General features: G+C 47.7%; 1 protein-coding gene across 4 annotated transcripts in view; it reads right to left on the bottom strand.

Annotated features, from left to right (window-relative positions):
- Nucleotides 1-20,442, bottom strand: part of RPTOR (regulatory associated protein of MTOR complex 1) — a 345,589-nt gene that overhangs the window by 111,988 nt on the left and 213,159 nt on the right. For all 4 annotated transcript variants that reach the window (XM_082678814.1, XM_082678816.1, XM_082678815.1 and 1 more), the window contains exon 7: nucleotides 17,150-17,209. In XM_082678814.1, coding sequence (XP_082534940.1) covers nucleotides 17,150-17,209 — 60 coding nt within the window. The remainder of the gene's footprint in view (nucleotides 1-17,149; nucleotides 17,210-20,442) is intronic.

The raw sequence follows: 20,442 nt of genomic DNA, 5'->3' as shown, positions 1-20,442 counted from the left end.
AGAGGAAGTTGAGGTATATGTATCAGCAATCATTTAATTAAAAATGTGGCAGGTTATAGGAAACCATAACATGGCATTAGGCTGAGGGCACAACAGGCATTCAGGATGCTGGAAGAAATTTTCACATACTGAGGTATGGGTAAGTCATTCTGGCTTATACATGATTTGGCCTGAAGTTTATGTTAACTAGAACAGCCTGTCTTATGGCCTGTTTATCATACATTGTACAACTGCTTTAACCACTAAAGAAAAGAATGCAATATCCAGGGAATTCCCTAGGGGTCCAGTGGTTAGGCCTTGGCACTTTCATTGCTGGGGCCCCAGGTTCAAGCCCTGCTCGGGGAACTAAGATTCTGTAAGCTATGTGGCACGGCCAAAAAAAAAAAAAAAAAAAAAAAAAAATGCAGAGTATCCAGAAGAATGTCCACTTGAAAACAGGGATAAATGCCTCCCTTCCTATGACACCCATGCTAGTTCTCCTTCAAAGATAAGTTCCCTTCTCAGATGCCAAGGTCATGCTGATTTGCAGTGTAGCTGTTAATCTGTCTCTTTTGAAACCTTGAAGGGATGTACCTCTGTCATGTTTGGTGTATATTCTTTGTTCTGACAGGATATAAAACTGTGCTAAAAACCATGCTTCTCTAGAGCAGCTCCTCAGAGCTACTGAGAGGCTGTCCTGGACTATAGCCCTCAGTTTGGCTCAAATAAAACTCTCTTCTATCCCTTATTATAGATTGTTTATTCATTATTTGTGTCAACAGGGACTACCAATAGGAAAAGATGAGCTACATATTAAGAGCACTGACAACTCGAGGTTGGACCATTAGGGAGCCAGTATGTCCAGGTCCTTAGGGAACATAAGAGGCTTTCAGACTTTTTTGATCACAACTCCTAGTAAGGAATGCGTTTTGCATGGTGACCTGATATACACAATCATACGTAAATATACACATTCAAACAATAGGGCCAGAGAGCATTCATGTTGCTAGAAAAACAAGGATATTTTCTAACCTTTTCTCTTTTTTTTTAATGCAAGGCTGTGACCCACCAAACTGATTTTACAGTTACTAATAAACTATGACCTGCAGTTTAAAAAAATGTTGACTTAAATGAAGCTCTTGTTAATTTCTCCTGGAAGATATTGGCTATCAAAATAGTTTGATGGTGAACAAAGCACCTGAAAGATGTGAGAGATTAGAAAATTATATAATTCTACCTCTGAATAAGCTGACTGATATTTTTCAAAAGCCACACAGGCAGCTTGTTTCCTAATGATTTTTAAAAAATCTGTACTGAGCCTTTATTTTATTTTATTTATTTATTTAAAAAAATTTTTTTTTACGTGGGCCTCTCACTGTTGTGGCCTCTCCTGTTGCGGAGCACAGGCTCCGGATGTACTGAGCCTTTAAATCGAATGGTTTATGCGTGCAGCACTGCTGTTCTTCACATCCCTTTCCTTCTGCCTTTAACAGCTCCCACAGAACAGAAGTCTGCCAATCTTTACTTGTGAAGCAAATGTAAAAAAATGTATCTTAAAATCCTGGGGGCAAAGGAGTGATGATTTCCAAGGCTCAGTGGTGAGCAGGAGTTAAAACAACACTGAAGATAATCTCCCTTTTACTGAATTTATTACAGAATGATAAACTATTGTCCATTCCCGGAGCCAGCCAACAACAGCACCAGTACTGGCACGAGTCCCTCTGGAGACTGAGAACAAAAACCAGAGAGACACGGGGTCAAAGAGAGGGAAGGAGCAGTTTCCCACATGCTTATTCAACATGTTTACAACACAATGAAAATAGGTTCTTTTCTATTAAATAGTACAGAAATAAATCTGAACCTAAGATTATTTTTTAAGCATTCCCTGAAAAAACCTGATTTTCTTTGGCCTTCCTGGTGTCAAGGCTGATCTTCAGACAGACCCTTTACTGAGAGTTACAGGCCCAGTAGCCAAGCAGAAGTCTCCTCCAAGCAGAGTTATCTGAAAAGCTGCTAAAAAGCCTGTAACATTCGGAAAAGGCAGCTTCTAAAATGAGGGGAAGAGGTGAAATCCAGACGAGCAAGGAGCACTTCCCTCCTGAGATGCTCCCCTACCTTCAGGCTGTGCTCTCCAGGCGTCCCCCCTTGAATGTACTGAAGCACCCTCACAGGGAGCTTCTCTGTAAAGAAGGTGGGAGGAGGGGAGGGTGAGGGTGGGGCTGGTGGAGGGCGGAGCTGGCCTGCTCAGCAGCAGACTTGGATGTAATGCCTCCAAGTGTTTCATAGAGACTGATCCTAACTCCACACCTCGTGCAGAGTAGGACTGCCGGCAGCCTTGCTGGAAATTCTGTCTCTTCCTGTCAATTTGTTAAAACACCACAGAAACAATAGTTTCCAAATACAATCAGGTTGTGTTTGCTGTTCTTGATCTTCCGGGATAATTTTCCTCTGAGGTTTTCCTGGCAGGGCTGCATTAAACAGACATGAGTGCTCCTCTTCCTCCCAGGTACCTGGTGCCCCGGAGACCAGACACCTAGACTCATGAAACTCATGCCACCTCCCTTGTAAGACCTTTCCTGATATGTCCCCAACCAAAATGAACCCTTCCTCCCTCTCAACATCCACACATGAACTTGCAGGATGTTAAGGGATCCTTCAGTTTACTCGCAGCATGGAGATAAGGGGGTGGAATCAGAGAGGCCTGCGTGTGAACCCTCCAGGCTCTGCCACTTCTCACTGTGTGACTCTGGGCACGTTACCTAACCTCTCTGCGACTCAGTCACATCATCTGTACCACCCAGCCCCACAGGAACTAGAAAAGTGGAATAAGTTAACACCTAACAAGTTCGCACAAAACCTGGTACATCGTAAGGGCTCAGAATTTATAGCTGCTTCTATTTATTTGCTACAAAACCCCCACAAGTTCTAAAACAAATCAAATCAGAAATTTTGGAAGTGCACAAATAAACTCAACCCCTAAGTTTAATATAACAAACATGATAATTTTATGAGCAACCTAAGTTACATGTAGCACATTTTCACTTTTGTAACTTGTAAAGAGCCTTTGGGAAAATAATCCCAAATTATATATCTGAGAAGAACTCATATCCAAGATATATAAAGACCTCTTACAATTCAATAATCAGAAGACAGGGCTTCCCTGGTGGCGCAGTGGTTGAGAGTCCGCCTGCTGATGCAGGGGACACTGGTTCGTGCCCCGGTCCGGGACGATCCCACATGCCGCGAAGCGGCTGGGCCCGTGAGCCATGGCCGCTGAGCCTGCGCATCCGGAGCCTGTGCTCCGCAACGGGAGAGGCCACAACATTGAGAGGTCTGCGTACCGCAAAAAAAAAAAAAAGAAAAAGAAAAAAAAGACAAACCCCTCAAATGCCCTAATTGGATATATAAGTGATACTACAAAACCCACTTTATTTTCAAAATGTCATGTTTTCTGCATTGACCCAACAATGAGGCAAGCGGGAGAGAATCGTTTGTTGTTGAGCTACTTAATTTTGCTACACTAAAATTCTACTTTTTTTTTTTTTCTTTTTTCTGGCTGTGCCATACAGCTTGCAGGATATTAGTTCCTGGGATTTCCCCAAATTCTACTTTTTAGTAGATGTAAAATTTTCTCTCTTCCCATTTTTCCTTTCTTTCCCTTAATAAACCAGTAGTTTTTTTCCACTTGGAAGTAATCTATTTCTTGGTTTTCCTGGCATCCGCAAAACTCATGCTGCCTGGGTCGGAGGGGCCTTACACATCGTCTCCAGTACAGCCACCCTCCTGGTTCACCTCGCCCCTCACAGCCCTCACTCTGCCTGGTGTGCGCTCCCTGCTACTCAGTTCGTCTCGGGTTCTGACCACCGGGCGGTTCTTCGGGATACCAAGACCGCTTTCGCTGAAGCTCCCGCCCAGCAGCTCTGACGCTAGCACTTCTTGGTACCAGACAGATACATGTAATTCACCTGAATCTCATGAGTTTTCCATTATCTAAAACAGTTACCTGTCATTCCAGAGCCTTCTCTGCTCCAGGCTAAACATCCCAGTTCCTTAAAGTGCTTCTCACATGGCCGCCTACTCCATGTCCCACCCCATCCCCTCAGGGTCTATCACCTCCCTTCTCTAGATTTTTCTATTTTTGGAGCAGTCATTTCGAAGAGTTGACCCAAATTAAATTCAGTTTACTAAAATACTGACTTTTTCCACAGGGGCTAGTGTTCTATCAAATTTTCCAAATCCCATACTTATACATGTGATTTCTGGGGACCACTGTGAGATCTATATACACAATTCCGATCATCTGCATTTAGCTACTCAGCCTGTCAAGACCTTTTTATATTCTAGTATTGGGTTCACCTCAAAGTTTTCTTAATATGAGCAAATTTTTAGTTTAGCTCTCATTACTTCTAATAAAGTATCGTTACTGTTGAACTGAATTTCTGAAAACTTTCTGCATCATTTTGCTCTACTTTCTATGGTTAATTATTAAACGCATGCTTGTTGTAGCAGAAGAATGGTGCCATCATAAAGATCATGCAATGGTGAGGCGAGTTGTTGGTGCTGTCACATCTAAACTGACTCCTGCTATACCTGGAATAGAAGGAGGAGCATTCTGGCTGCGATCCCAGTAGTAAAAAGCAAAGCTTTACAGCTCTAAGATATGCTACATGGCACACCAAATTGATCTGGGCCATCATTAATGGAAGTAATCTTACAGATCTCGCAAAAGGACCAGCTGACCGCCTTCTTCCAGTAAGATGAGGGACAACCCTTCCTGTGGCTTTCCAGTTGTACCCATTCTCCATCTTGCAAACAGAGCGCATCCATCAGGCTTTGTACTACCACTCCCTTTGGTGGAAAGCTGCAGCTAACAGACTTACAGAGCAAAGCATGGCCGGTGTTCCTTGCCACTGATCCAAATACTGCCTCCTCTGTGAAGCCCAGCCCGTGGGTCCTCCTCCATGGAGTTGGCCCCAGAATCTCCAGCTTGCCGAGGGCTCTCTCCTCTCTGGACAACTATCCACTCACAGGCATTCACTGACTGCCCACTACACGCTGTCCACACAGGAGAGGAGGCCAACCAACCTCTTACCGACCTCTTACTGAGCGTCCAGTCCAATCTCAGCTCCAAGAGGCTTGCAGCCTAGTGAGCTCAGGCCTTCCTTGTTAATGGTTCTACAGATATGAACCTGAGCCCCCGATCAGTTTTTACTGATCAAGACACCCTGATCAGTGTGTCTTGAGGACACACCATCTCATACACTGTTAGTCTTCTCCCATCATCACCCCCTAGCAACTGGTGTGGTACACACCACCGGCACTCCAACACTTGCCAGTGGCTGGCATGGAAGCGTAAACGTCACCGCATACCCGTACAGCAACCCAGCAACTATAGTTGGAAACAATCTGGCTCCATCCCCTATTTAGGTACTAACCAAGCTACTAAGTGCTCAGCTTTACCGTGTGAAGTAGTGATTTGAGTCAGACTTGAGAGGCCACTGTGAACCCTCTAAGTGCATTAATTCTAAATACCAGACCTACGAATGCCCTTCCAGGGTGGCACTTGGAGCACACCAAACTTGTGCCCAACTCAGTCTGCGAGGGTCCCGGTTGGGATGCTGTCCCCCACCTCGTGTGGCTGGCTCCTTCTGGCCAGGTGGATCGCCCTCCAGGAGACAGGCCTTCCTGGCTGCTCCATCAGAGAAGCACCAGTAACTATGTTATGGCTCCATCTAGCACACTTTGTAATTTCATATTTTTAAATTTATGTTTTCATGTTTCCTTCTCCTGATAAGAATGCAAGGGCACACACCAACTCTTTGCTGAATGAATGAATGAACAGTCCAAGAAAGAGATGCCTGGTTCCTAGGCGCATCTAAGCTTAGAATCTCAGATGCCCCTCTCAAAAGTAGGCATCTCACGTGTGACTCATTGGCTTCTAGTTCAGAAGACGCGCTCAGATCAGTGTGGGTGAGTGCTGTCTCTGGAAAGAAAACCCAGCACAATGACCAGGCGGTTTGGCGGATGGAGCAGGCAGGAGCTGGCTTTGCCACTTACAAGTGACTGAGCAAGACACTCAACCTCCTCTCGTCTTGGTTTCCAGGGTCTGAGATGGAGATGGTGCCAATAGTCACTCCCTGGACTGGTGTGTGGACCAAAGAGCCAATGCACCTCCGACAGCTTGGGCTCACCAAGGCCTGTGCCAACACGGGTGACAGTGCGGCTCTGAGTCCTGTATTGAGGGACAGGTCTAGGGACCACAGCTTAGTGTAACTGCCCCCCACCGCAACATAATGAAGCAGCGCCCACTGCTGGGCTGTAAGGGAGAGGATCGTGTTGCAGAGCTGGACTTGAACAAGCTCTCAGAGACAGGTTAACAAGAAGTAGACTAAGAAAGGAGGGAAGCAGTGCCAGCTTCAATAGGGACAGAAATGGGATGAGGCACTGACTCAGCCTTATCTTCTCCGTCACAGGCCTGCTGCAATAAGCGTCCCCGGAGGCACCAGCAAGACTCAGGAGACAATGTCACCACAAGGAAGGCCAATCTGAGAGTAACTGGTAGGCACGCGCTGAGCCCCCAGTAGCCTTCCCCTCTCACCCCGACGCCTGCCTTCGATTAAGAAAAGCCGCCTGCACTGCCATCTGCATCCCCAGATCTCACGGATTCAGCATCCATTAGAGACCCACAGACACATTTTCTTCAGGACACCAGGGGGGCGCTGAGGGCACCAGGCGCCAGGAGATGAAATGAGTGCCGCAGATGTTTAAACGCCCTGAGCGGCCCTGTGCAGCCTTTGCTTGGATGACAAAAGGCCAGGATTTGGTCCCACTGAGAAGGAAACAGACTCTCTCTGCACTGTGAGCAGGTGCCCCACGGAGGCCTCGGGAACCTCTCATGCTCCCCGGGCAGCTCATCCATGGCTTCCTCCCAGACAAGCCTCCTTCACGCTGGCTGCTCAGCAGAGGCCAGAGAGACCGTAAGGGGTGTGGGGACCCACCCTCCTTCCCCTTCCGACCTGATCAGGATCAGAGCACAGAAAAGCCCGGTCCCGCCCAGTCACTCTCTCTGGTGGTGGCACTCCAAGACCAGGCTGATTGATGCCTGCTTGTGGGGCTGGGGAGGATCTGTGACTCTGTTCCACCTCAGTGTTCCCATATTTCCGCCAATTACTCACATTCTCTCCACTGCACCATCTCTTGGGGTTTTGTTTTCCCCACTTCATTTCCAAATTAGCTTCCAGTGAATCATTACTCTTCTTCTCAGCGACTGGCAGGCGTTAATGAATTACTGATTTTCACCTTCAACCAGCCAATACAATATATTTATGTTGGAAAGAAAGGTACTTTTTGAATCAAGACTGGTATCTTTTGACAGTTTTCCTTTGAAACATAATACATGTGTACAATTACAGCTTGACAGCAGAGTAAGTTCTAATCACAGCTACCGAGCAGCAGCCATCAGCCCTGGACTTCTCTGCCCACGCCAGCCCCATGGGACGCCGCTTCCCCTCCTGCCACGATGCTGGAACAGGTCATTCGGCAAGGCCCGGGCAGTCAGACACTGGGCTGGCTACTTGCCTGCTGGCGCCTCGCTTTCCCCGTCTTTGGAATGTGGACAATAATAGCACCTCCCTTCGAAAGGCTCTAGGGAGGACTAGAGAGTTAATATAAGTAATGCACTTAACACAGTACCTGGCACATAGCAGGTGCCCAATGAACGTCACCTATTATTCTTCCTAATTCTCAACTAAAGAATCATGGGTTACCCTGTATTCTCAAGCCACAATTCATGTATGTTTTTACCTCTTCCTCACTGTATCCACAGGACTCAGATGAGACCAGGATTCTTTTTTTTTTTTAATTAATTTACTTTATTTATTTTTGGCTGTGTTGGGTCTTTGTTGCTGCGCATAGGCTTTTTCTAGTTGCGGCGAGTGGGGGCTACTCTTCGTTGTGGTGTGCGGGCTTCTCATTGCGGTGGCTTCTCTTGTTGTGGAGCATGGGCTCTAGGCGCACGGGCTTCAGTAGTTATGGCACGTGGGCTCAGTGGTTGTGGCTCGCGGGCTCCAGAGTGCAGGCTCAGTAGCTGTGGCGCATGGGCTTAGTTGCTCCATGGCACGTGGGATCTTCCCGGACCAGGGCTTGAACCTGTGTCCCCTGCATTGGCAGGCAGATTCTTAACCACTGCGCAACCAGGGAAGCCCAAGACCAGGATGCTTAAGATGGAGACTGCAGCTAAGTTAAAACGTTCAAGGTTTCAACCGAAAATCAAGCTCCAAATCCAGGCTCAGCTTCAGCCACTGCTCCTGGACTAAACAGGGGCTAAACTGCTATTCAAGGTTCTGAGGAAGCAGGACACAGCAATTCACTTTATTCAAGACAGTGGATTGTTAGTTATTTAAAATATGCTGTTTACACAATAGATGTTAATTATGAATAATTTTTTGGTGCGCTCTGCACCTCCAGTGATCAGAATACCACCTAACAGCCTCATGGAATAGCTTCCACGTCTTTCTGATTCCCGGGACCTTTCTGAGTATCCTAATATTTCTAGCACGGTTTAAGCGTTTCATTACTTTGTTTCAGGGCTGAAAAATGTCCCTTAATTTCCAAGCATGGATCTTATTGCCAGTCTCTCAAAGGATTCAGAATATTGTCAGAATATAAATATGTACCGCAGTGGCAACATGCCTATTTATCAGGCTGCTGGGTTCGCTTAGATAATTAGAAATCGGGAGATTTCTCAGAGAAGGTTCACTATAATTTACTTCTAGACACAGCAGCTTAATTAGAAAACAAATTCCTTGCCTAGCTTTAAAGATTGCTAAATAATTACAACACACACGCCGCCCATGTATTCTCTTTGATCTTGTGCTGAGACTCTAAACAACACATTTTGCACATCTGACAAAGGTGGCCGAGACTGGGAAGGGGTTAATCCTTGATATCCTGCGGAACCTTATGCTGAGCTGCTGCACAGAGGCAGCTGTTTGAAACAAACCACATTTATCAAAGAATTACCATGCAGCGAATCTGAAGTGTGAAACTTTTCAATCAATTTCTCCAGTGATGGCAAAGAGGAGGGCGACGACAGGATCGGGCTGCATTTCTGACTGTCTACTGGGAGTGAGGGAAGGTGCTGGAAGATGGCTGGAAAGGCAGGTCACGCAGGTGAAGCCTGGCGCCACCCTCAAGTCCCCATGTCTGACGCTCCCGACCCCGAGGCTCTCGGGCGCTCCTTGGATGGGGTCGCCTGCCATGCAGCGTGCAGGGCAGGTTTCCCTCACCAGCTCACGCTGACATTAAGAGCCGGCGCCGGTCCTAACAAGCTGTGGCCCTGGAAACCTGGGTGTGCACAGAGCCACACACAGGGGAAGAAGTGGCAGCTCGGGTCACGTGCCTGCCATCCCGGTCCACACACGACAGGCCTCGGCATGGCCACTCGCCAGGCTGTGCCAGGACCATCCTTCACACATGCAGAGCAGGCACCCGGGAAGGGAAGGGGTGGGCAGAGGACCGGATAGACATTATTCTTATTTTCTGCAGGTCATTAAACTTGAAGGAAACAAAACCCAACAACACAGGCCAGTGCCCTTCCTGTTTTGTTTCATCTCTGTATTGTGACTTGTCACCCCAGTCAGGTGGTAGGGTGATCAGGGACACCTTCACACTTAGGGGTGACGGAGAGGTTCTCAAGTTTAAGATTTTCCATGTGGTGAGCTGAAACCAGAGTCACACTGGATGCAAAATGCCTTAAAACGCTCGTGAGGGCTTCCCTGGTGGCGCAGTGGTTGAGAGTCCGCCTGCTGATGCAGGGGACACGGGTTCGTGCCCCGGTCTGGGAAGATCCCACATGCCGCGGAGCGGCTAGGCCCATGAGCCATGGCCGCTGAGCCTGCGCGTCCGGAGCCTGTGCTCCGCAACGGGAGAGACCACAGCAGTGAGAGGCCCGCGTACCAAAAAAAAAAAAAAAATGGTCGTGAAACCAGCAACATGTCAGTGGAAGCCCCATCATCGCTGTTGATATGTCTCCAGGAGCTCCCTGACATGGGTTTATCCACACCATCCACACAGCCCACGCCATCCACACACGGATACTTTCCATGCAGGAATACTTTCTTAGGTGCTTCCTTGCTGATAGAGTTTCTTCCTCTTCCCCACCAATCGACAGTGCTTAGGATTTTGTTAGGAATAAAGAACTGCTGAAGAATAAATGAAATGGGACCAAGGGATTGAGCAAAAAAGCCAATTTCTGTTTGGTCCTATAATTGTAAGTAAGCACAAGTTATCCTGCCAATTAACCTGGACCCACAAACGAGCTGCACTGGAAGCCCATGTGAAGGTCTCACTTTGCCCCCTGAAGGCTCAGCTTGCTCAGTCACGCTGCCAAGAGGGTGGGGTGAACCTCCCTGGGAGAAGCATCCACGATTCTCCGCTGAACACTCCCTGCACCTCTTCTGGTGAGTCACAGCCACGTCCCAAAGGCGGGCTGGCTTGTGCAGAGGAGGGGCATCCAGTGGACAAAGGGCACTTGATATGGTGAGAATCGCCATCCAAGGAGAGGACTGCCGACAAAACGGAGGAAAAGGGTAAATCAGCCTGGACAGCCTGGCCCAGAGCAGCAGTTCAGGCACTCAGCATGGCAAGGATTCATAAGTAAGGAATCACCTCACAAGACAGCTCCCGAGTGGACCTGCTTCACCAACGTGCAGGTAAACATCACGACGAGTTATGACCCTGACGGAACCCCAAGCAGCCCCAGCGCAGCGAGTGGAGACCAAACACAGCCCCAGAGAGGTGGATGCCAAGAGATCGCTATATCCAAGAGCTGCATATGTTGACCAGAAATCTCCAGAAAATGATGATAAAATAGGTGAAAAATAATGAGACACTGTCCCCAGGAATGTTCTCTGAATACAGAAACCTCAGCAGCCTGGAAGACTCTACTGAACACAGACGTGCTGCATTTCTCCCTAGCCTTGTAACTGCAAAATCACATCTGCTTCTTGAAATTTTTTCTTCTTACAGACTGTAAGCACAGTTGGGGAAAAAAATCTAAAAATTAAAAAAACAGAATAGCATTTTAAATGGAAAAGTCTCTCAAGTAAGCTACAGAAATTAAGAACTTGTATCTACTCAGAAATAGATCTCACGGTTCTAGTGGCTGGGTATCTTAAGGAGCTGCACATCTGGATTTCTACTAGCGCCATATAACTAAAGTTTGGAGTTTGTCCTGGCATAAAAAATAAACATAATTCAACCCCACACATTCACTCTAACCTTGGCCAGGCTACGAGGGGAGCAAGCCACGTGGCACCTCCAACTGAAAACGATAATGTGTGTGCATCTCAACTGAACTATACTTTTGCTAAGTTGTATTCAGAGAACGATGACTCAGGCCCAAATCAATGTACCTTGAAAAGTTATTCACAATAAAAACTCGAGGTTTCTAAAATGTCTTCTTCTTACTCTCTTTTTGTCACCACCATCACAAACCCACCCAAATGAAGCTCCATCTGGGGGGAAAAGTGTGGTTCATTCTGGATGCTTGTAGCCTGTCCCACCTAATCTGGACAACACGCTTTTCTAAAATGCAAACCCCTCTGGAATGGGAATGATCTCTCTTTTTTTTTTTTTTAAAGAAGATGTTGGGGGTAGGAGTTTATTAATTTATTTTTGCTGTGTTGGGTCTTCGTTTCTGTGCGAGGGCTTTCTCCAGCCGCGGCAAGCGGGGGCCACTCTTCATCGTGGTGCGCGGGCCTCTCACTATCGCGGCCTCTCTTGCTGCAGAGCACAGGCTCCAGGCGCGCAGGCTCAGTAGTTGTGACTCACGGGCCTAGTTGCTCCGCGGCATGTGGGATCTTCCCAGGCCAGGGCTCGAACCCAAGTCCCCTGCATTAGCAGGCAGATTCTCAACCACTGTGCCACCAGGGAAGCCCCGGGAATGATCTCTTTTTAAATTGCATAGCTAGCTGGACTTTGGGTACACAATCTTCCAAAAGTTGTGTGGCAGCATTCACCTGATGGTGGACAGGGCCGGTGTATGAAAGACACTTTCCCCCTTCAGTCTTTATCAGAAATCCGAATGGCTTCAGAAATGCAAAGTAGTATTAACCATTATCCCCACTGCAGCTCGGCGGAAAGTGGTAAAACAACAGAAGTATTTGTGGGTTGACGCCCACAGAGCCGACAGTACCACATGCTCCTCAGTCCGACCTGTATGACAGGGACAAATGTGGGGGTGACAGGGGTGTGCCCAGCGAGTGTGACTCCTGAGGGTGAGGCCAGGACCCCAGCCACGTCTGTCCATCTGCAGTCTTTCCATCACATCCCCTTCCTCGCCTCCATTCCCACTCAGGATGCTATTAATGATATTTTTCTTTTTAAATTAAAACACACAGACTCCCAGTCTTTTAGCATTTCACCAGCGTTGTAGTATCACCTGGCACAGGAGATGGGGAGATGGAGAAAAGAGGACCCTGTGAAACAACCTTCATAGGCCAAAGTGTAGACTCACCAGCTGAGAAAGTCACTTAGCCCTGGGGTCTTGACCCCTGAGGGGTCAACACTGGGTGTTTCCAGGAACACTGGTGGCTGCAAACTCTGAAGTCCTGATTTAGGAAAATTGTGCTTGATGAAAAATACTAAAATCTTATTATATAAGGGTATTTGCTTCTATATTTCAATCCTCATTAGCCAGTTTAAGTAGTAAGAATAAAGGTTTCTCCCCAAGAAACAATGGAGCACATTTCATGGTAGAAAGGCCACTCCCCTCTCAAATTCTGTTCTCCATTTCCTCTGGTCCCCGCTTCCCCGGTTCAGGTGTTTCTGCTATGACTTCCTTTAGTCATTCTGACCTGTATCTCTTACAGGGTATCTTATTTCCCCCACATTCTGTATTAATCCTATTTTTGAAGTTGTCGTATAGTTCATTGGTTTGGGGTATGCGGCGCTATGATTTTAGCATGTGTAGGTTTGTGGAACCAGCACCACACTCAGGATAGTGAACATTCTATCACTTTCATAGCCTCTCTCTATAGTCCTGTTCTCTGACCCTGCAGTTCTGTCTCTTCCTGAATGCCACATGAATAGAACCAGATCTGTGTCACCTTTCACTCCATGAAGGACCTCTGGGACCCTTCGTGGCTGTGGACCCAGGGGCCTCCCTTCCCCCTGGAGGTGGTGCTCCTCTGTACAGATGCACCACAGCCTGTTTATCCATTCACCCCCAGGACATTCTGGTTGTTCCTAGGTTTGGATGGTGATGAACAAAGCTACTATAAACATGCTTGTACAGGACTTTGTATGAATCTAAGTCTTCATTCCTCTAGGGTAAACCCCTGGGACTGGGACTGCGGGGACATATGGTAAGGTATGTTTTTTGTTTTGCTTTGTTTTGTTTTTGCGGTACGTGGGCCTCTCACTGCTGTGGCCTCTCCCGTTGCGGAGCACAGGCTCTGGACGCGCAGGCTCAGCGGCCATGGCTCACGGGCCTAGCCGCTCCGCGGCATGTGGGATCTTCCCGGACCGGGGCATGAACCCGTGTCCCCTGCATCGGCAGGCGGACTCTCAACCACTGCGCCACCAGGGAAGCCCGGTAAGGTATGTTTAAAGTGACAAGAAGCCACGCACTTCTCCAGGGTGGCTGCACCGCTCTGCCTTTGCACAGCAACGTGCGGGAGTCCTGCCATCCCAGTTCTCACCGCACTCGGTACCGCCAGCCTTTTTTTGTTTCAGTCATTCTAATAGGTGTGCAATGGTGTCTTGCTGTGGTTTTAATTTACATTTCCCTAACAGTTAATGATTTTGAACATCTTCTCATGTGCTTATTGGCCAACCCTAAATCCTCTTTGGTAAAGTGTCTCTCGTCCATTTTAAAATTTGTTTTTTTTTTGTTGTTTTTTTCCCCCTTAATTTTGAGTTTTGAGATATCTTCATATATTCTGGATACAAGTCCTTTGTCAGGTATGTGATTTGCAAATATTTTCCCCAAGTTTGTAGCTTATCTTTTCTCTCTCTTAGCAGTGTCTTACAGAGTAAACAGTTTAAATTTTGATGAAGTCCAATTTGCCAATTCTTTTCTTTTGTGGATCAGGCTTAGGGTGTCAAGTTGCTGTGCACACTGTAAGTCTGAGAAAGTGACAGGATAGGAGCTGGCTGTCTAGACACCAAAGTCTGGAAAAGGGAGGGCCTGTGTATGGGAAAGACCACAGAGAGACGTCCAGAGACCTGGCCGCCAGGCGGGCCTGACACCGCCAGGCGGGAAATGTCACCGAGGAAGCTGAACCAAACCAAAGCCAGGTTCCTCTTCAGTAATATCACAGGGTTTAACTAAATAACCTAAAAAAATATATTTTTAAGTTATGTGATTTTTAACAGCTCTTTTTAGTCTGGAGAACTCGGAACACGTGACACTGTTTGTCTGGGCCCACCTGCACCATACGAACACAGCACAGTCAGGGACGGTCACAACCATGCTGAGTGACCAGGAGGGTACACCACCCAGCATGTGAGACAGGGTCTGGGCTGCGTTCATGCTTCAAGCCGCCCCACCCAGTGGGAGAGGGAGACAACCCAGCCCTGCTCACAAAATATTTAAACAGAACAAGAACCATCTGAACTGGTCACCAGACGTCACCTCGCTAGGAAAGAATGTAACTTTATTGAAGTTTTAATGGATAACGGTTTATTTGAGAATTACATGTCTATGGAGATCTGTGGTACAGGTAACAGAGGCTCTGTCACTCAGAAATGGAGAGAAGTAAAGACCCACAGACACAGCACAGCAGTGCTGGTGAACGAACTCTGACGGGATGGCTTCCAAACTCTGAAATCTCATCAGGGAATTGAACCAAACAGGCCGGATAACCAGGCAGATCTAGCATTTTCTTATTTTCTAACTTCTCTCCGTGTGATGTCTCTCGATGGTTGCCTTGTTTGTCCAGCACTTGTAAATGGTTTTCTTGGTTTCAGCCCACCTTGGAGGTGAAGCTGGCTTAGAACGGGGAGGAGCAGCTCCCCTGAGTGGCAGGGTGTTGAGCCTTCTGTCTCTAGAAGAGAGCTGTGCGAGCGTGACCAGGACAAGGCAATAGTGGAGCCCAGTTAAAAAAGCACTCAGCGCCTGGCCACCTGGCCCTCTGCTTCCCGACTGCAGTGACCCTTGGTGCACCGGGCTGCCCAGCACAGACAGGACTGGGGACACGAGGCTGCAACACGTTCTCCCCACCACCTGACACCAGATTGCACCAGCACTCGGATTTGGAGAAAACCAGCAGCTGCACATGCCCAGAGCAGCACAGTTTCGAATAGGAGCAAGAGTCACCGGTGTGCCTTACACTACATATGGGGGTTGGGTGGGGGCACACGGAGAGCCAGACCTCCACCCTCCCTGACCCTTGCGAATGTGACACACTGAAGTCTACGGTCCCTGCTCTGACCGAGCTAGCACAACCAGCTCCCCGAACACAGCTCCGCTGCTGGTCCCAATCCCGACCTCAAGTTCCCGCTGCTTCCCACCCAGCCTGCAGTGCCAATCTATCAGCGCATCCTCTGGCCCTGCCTCAGCCAGCACTGCCTTTCCAGCAATGGCTTCAAAGTCTCCTCAACTGTGGGTCAGTGGTAACCAAGACCCAGATGTGGGCTGGTCAATGGTAACCAAGAATCAGCTGTGGGCTGGGCAGTGGTAACCAAGACCCACTCTGAGCAGAGGGGACCACCAGGTCTTCCCATTTGTCCTGCTGGCACTGATCAATGTTACACTAATTCTTTCTTGTCACAATATCCCATTTTGCTTGTGGACAAAAGCATCTTGAAGCAAACAGATGCAGTGACCAGTCACATGATTTCCTTAAACGTTTATCCAAAATTTAATGGAAGAAATTATACTTGAACCGTTTGCAGGTATCCTAATTGTATTTTGTTGATTCTTTCTTTTAAATTTATTTGTACCTATGTTTTCCATGTCTATATTCTTATTAAAAAAAATTAAACAAGATGGAAAAAAATCAGTCCCTAACACTGCTCCTCCCTGCTTCTTGCTCCAAATTCCACTTTCCTACCCAGAGTGAAGTGTAACTATTTCATTTCATGCCTTGTTGATAGGTACACACACACACACACACACAGTTATGCACGGTTTCAAACATGTGCTCGGCAGCCCACCATGGGTGTTGGTCTTTAACAACATGTCCAACAGGCCACTCCCTGTCAGTTCAAGGGTAGCCACCACATTCTCTGTATTTGCCCGTGAGAATGCACATGACTGAGTGAACTGTGCCCTTACAGTGGGTGTTCAGGCATAATATTTTTGTGTATTTCCCCTGACACACAGGCAAGTTGTTTTCCAGGAGAGAAAACTAGAAGATTTGCTTTTCCTACCTAATGTAATTAAAATCAGGCTTTAGCTGTTTTAGCACAAGATTTTGTATATCAAGACTTTGGAAACAATTTGCATGTTAATTCTAGAAGAAACGGGGTTTGGAACAGAAGCATTAGGAACTACCTAGGTGAATCAGGATGAATGAAATGAACACGCAAACAAATAAAAAATGCAGGTCAAGTTTAGAGCTGTGAGATGGTGTACTGACCCAAAGAGGCTCACGACAGGAGCAGACAAGCCAGCCCTGTGACCTGGGAGGACAAGCAGAGGCCGAGCAACCGCAGCACATCATGAAGGACCCCTCCTGCAGGGACCACTGCATCTGCCCTGAGATAGAATGTAAAACTGGGGGTGGGGGGATGGAAGGTTGCAGAACGTGAAAGGGAACATTGAAGAACATCGGGAAGATGCTAAGCTGTGATCTGACGTTTGCAGCTGGGGAGCAGAGTGATGATCTCTATGTGCAGAGTGATGGATCTGCATGGCAGTGACCTGTATGTGAAGTGATTGGTCTGTATGTGTAACGATATGTTTTTACTTTGGCTCAGTGTTGGAAGTATTTTTAAATGTTCAAAAGGATTCAGCTTTTATTCTTTTCATTTTAATATGGCCCCAAATTTAGCTGTGTTCTATGTAACAATCACAAACATGGCCTTAATCAGAGAACAAAAGAACACACCCACATGAAAGGGAAACAACCTGTGCGGACAGGAAGTACTTCTGAGAACCAAGAGTGAAAAAAGGAGACTCCCCTCACACCAGAAGCCGCAATAGTTTAAAAATCTGACTTACTTTTCTATCAAATCCAGTGTGACTCCAGGCACCAGACTAACGCATTTCTGCATGCAAAACCTGCAGAGAAAGAAAAGAAAGTGAATCACAGCAATAGGATATTTAACAAGAGAGTGCAACAGTCCCACAGAAAAAGCAAAGAGAGAAAGGTGAGGATGGGGATTGCCACGGTGAAAAAGTAAACCCTGTTTTTCTTAATTCTGTCAGCTTTTAGGTTTATGAAGAAAATCTCCCTGCAGCCTCTCAAAGGGGCAGGAACACCGAGCTGCAACCACAGGTCTTCAGTGGAAGGAGAGAAACAAGTCTACGGGATGGCGGGGCAGAGCCCCCACTGTGGCAGGGGCTGGGGGCATGTGCGCACAAGATTCCACAGGACAGGAAGGTTCCACCTAGATGATGAACAGGCTCCACTTTTCTATTTTTCCTTCTTAGGCAAGTAAGCTGGGGAGAGTGATAGAAGAATCAGCGAACCACCCCCAGGTACACAAAAGAAATTCGTGAGAGAAGACAAAAGTGAATTCAATTATATCATTTTAATTATCATAAAATCATAGGAGTCAGAGCTGCGAGACTTAATCTTCACTGCAGAGCCATCCTGGAGAGCTAGGGTGGGACTGTCCAGGCTTCACCTAATTTGTACGCACCAACAAGAGGTCTCGGACCATCTCTTTCTTCCTGTCAGGGCTATTGCCACGCAGCAGGACAGAATCAATGGTAGCATGGAGTGAAGAGGCAACTTAGTATCAGTCGCAGGAGAAGTGTAAAACATTTAATTCATCGGCTTTAAAAATTAAGAACAAATAATGCCCTCCATAAAAACAGCATCAGGCACACAGCAAATACACCCACAAAATGCATTTTAGTATCACTAGTGGATGTGAGAAGTGGAGGAAGGTCAGCGAATACCAGTGGGCTCAAGGGAGGGGACGAGTACAAGGAACCGGCCACATTCAGGACACACGGAGTGAGACGTGTACGGTGGGTGGGTGGAGGTGGGGGAGAAAGACAAGGAGACAGAGAGAGACCCAGAGGCTGGAAGACGACAGACAAGGCCGTGAAGATGGCGTCTGGTGGGCCACTGGCTCCCAACACGTAGCCCTCCAGCGGGGGGAGGGTGGGGGTAGGGGAAGAGGGGACTCTGTGCACCCTGCCCCGCCAGGCTCATGGCCTCGGGGAGCAACGCCTCGCTCAGCCAGCAGAGGAAGTTATCTTCCTGGCTGTGGCTGCGCCGGTCGGTGCTCTCTATTCACGGAGCAGAAGAAACATAAATGAGGGCTGTGTTTGCCCTACACAGACAGAGGCCCCTCCCACCGGCACAAACGGCTGGGCTGACCAGCTGCTCCACCGGGCCAGTCAGTTCCTCCAGACAAATCCTTCTGTTTACTCCTCTGGCGGAGAACTCGGCCCGTCCGCTCCCGCGCATCACCGCAACCGCCGAACCAGCCCACATGCAGCTCTGACAGCGGCTCCACGTGAATCAGGATCTCTCCGTGGATAGAAATGGTCTACAGGAAACACATTTTCCAGTCCAATTCTGAGGCCTATGCAAACAGGGCTGCTCTGTCATCTTTCTCTCTGTAACGCACTTACTGACTGGACCTCTGCCTTCCCATAATGATAGTCTGTGCCAGACTAATCCTTTCGTCAATAACAACAATAAGCTCTGGACAAAATATAAAAAACAACCACTTGAAAGCACCAAAGAGCAAACAAATACAGGCAGAAAGGGAAGCCATGACCCTTAAAAGAAGAATAACAAGGTCTGCCTTAACCAGCTTTTCCCAGGCGTGCTCCCCAATTCACACAGCACCGGGGACACTGCTCAACGGAAAGGAGATCAGAACCCCAGGCTGCCAGGAGTTTCAGGGGAAGTCTTAGAAAGGAGGAGTCAAACTCTGCGAGCAAGCTTTCCTAGAACCCTGGGCTGAGCCCGGCACTGCACAGGCATGGGCCCAGACCCCGAGGAGCCCCGGGGACACCAGAGCTGAAGTGCTGAACACAATGGGCAGAGGTTTCCACAGTTGCTCACTAGCAGACATGCATGCAGATGGGGACAGCCAGTGCCACGTTAGGGGGCTATCAACACCTGGGGCTTTCCACTGACACCCTGTGGGGTGGTGCCTCAGTTACAACCATGGTCCAGGATTCAGAGTCTCACCCCAGAACTAGGAGCAAAATCAAAGGAGGCCAGTCCTACAGCTAAGAGACCTCAATCAATTAAACCATCTACAAGAACAGAGCTAAATACTCCTCAGAGGAAGATAACAGAATCCAGACTTTCTCAGTGTCTCATCCACAATGGAAAGTATTCTACCTAAAATCAAGAGAAAAATTGTTAATAAAACCAGATTCATTGCTGGCCACATTTTGGAATTAGACTTTAAAATTATAAAAATAATTATTAACTGGGAAATAAGTATTATGATAAATCTGCTGAAAATACAAAGTTCCATTAAGTAGGAAATTAAAAATAGGGCCATGATGCAACTTTAAAATATCTATGATATGGTTATATGCATTAAGAGCAGCATGGATAAACCAGTGACTGACAAGCCACAAATTGTACATCAGCCAATATTTATTCCTTCGCACCAGGCAAAATCAGAGGCAATAAAAATGGCTTGACAATCCCACAAAATTGGATATTAGTAATTATGACAATAAACACAACAGCTGGAAGTCGGTTAGTGCTTACTCTTGGTGCTAGAGCTCTCATCAACAGGCTCTGGCCACTTTTGAATCTTCTTTGTCCAACTTGCCCTTTCCGAACTTCGAGTGAACAGTTACACAGCACCAGACCACTGCTTACTGCCTGCCTGCTGACCCTCCAGGCCAGGGTTTCTCAGCTGTGCACTAAGGACTCTTAGGGCCAGATCATTCTTTGCTGTAAGGGCAGCATCCTAGCCTCGACCCACAGGATGCCAGCAGCACCACACCCCAGTTGTGACAACCAAACATGTCTCCTGACACTGCCTAATGTCCCTGGGGGGCAGAGTCACCCCACTGAGGCCACAGCCCTAGGCCAGGCCCCAGTGTCTCTCACATTTTCCAGAACAGTCTCTGCTTCCACTCTTGCCTGTGCTTCCTATTCCTCTCCCAGGAATTCTCTACCCAGCAGGCAAAGCAACCCTTTTAAGAGGAAATGCTGTGATAAGTCATTTCATCTTGACCCTCCAGAGGCTTCCTGCCATGAAGGATGAAATGCAGGGTGCTTGCCTAGCCTCCCAAGGCCCTGCCCTGGGCTTCCAGTCACTGCTCTAACTTCACTTCCTCACTCTCATTCTGCTTACCCA

The sequence above is a fragment of the Grampus griseus genome, assembly GCF_964374135.1.
Source record: "Grampus griseus genome assembly, chromosome: 20".
NCBI classification, from domain to species: domain Eukaryota; kingdom Metazoa; phylum Chordata; class Mammalia; order Artiodactyla; family Delphinidae; genus Grampus; species Grampus griseus.
The sequence above is the reverse complement of the archived record's forward strand: the minus strand, read 5'-3'. Positions and strand labels throughout refer to the sequence as shown.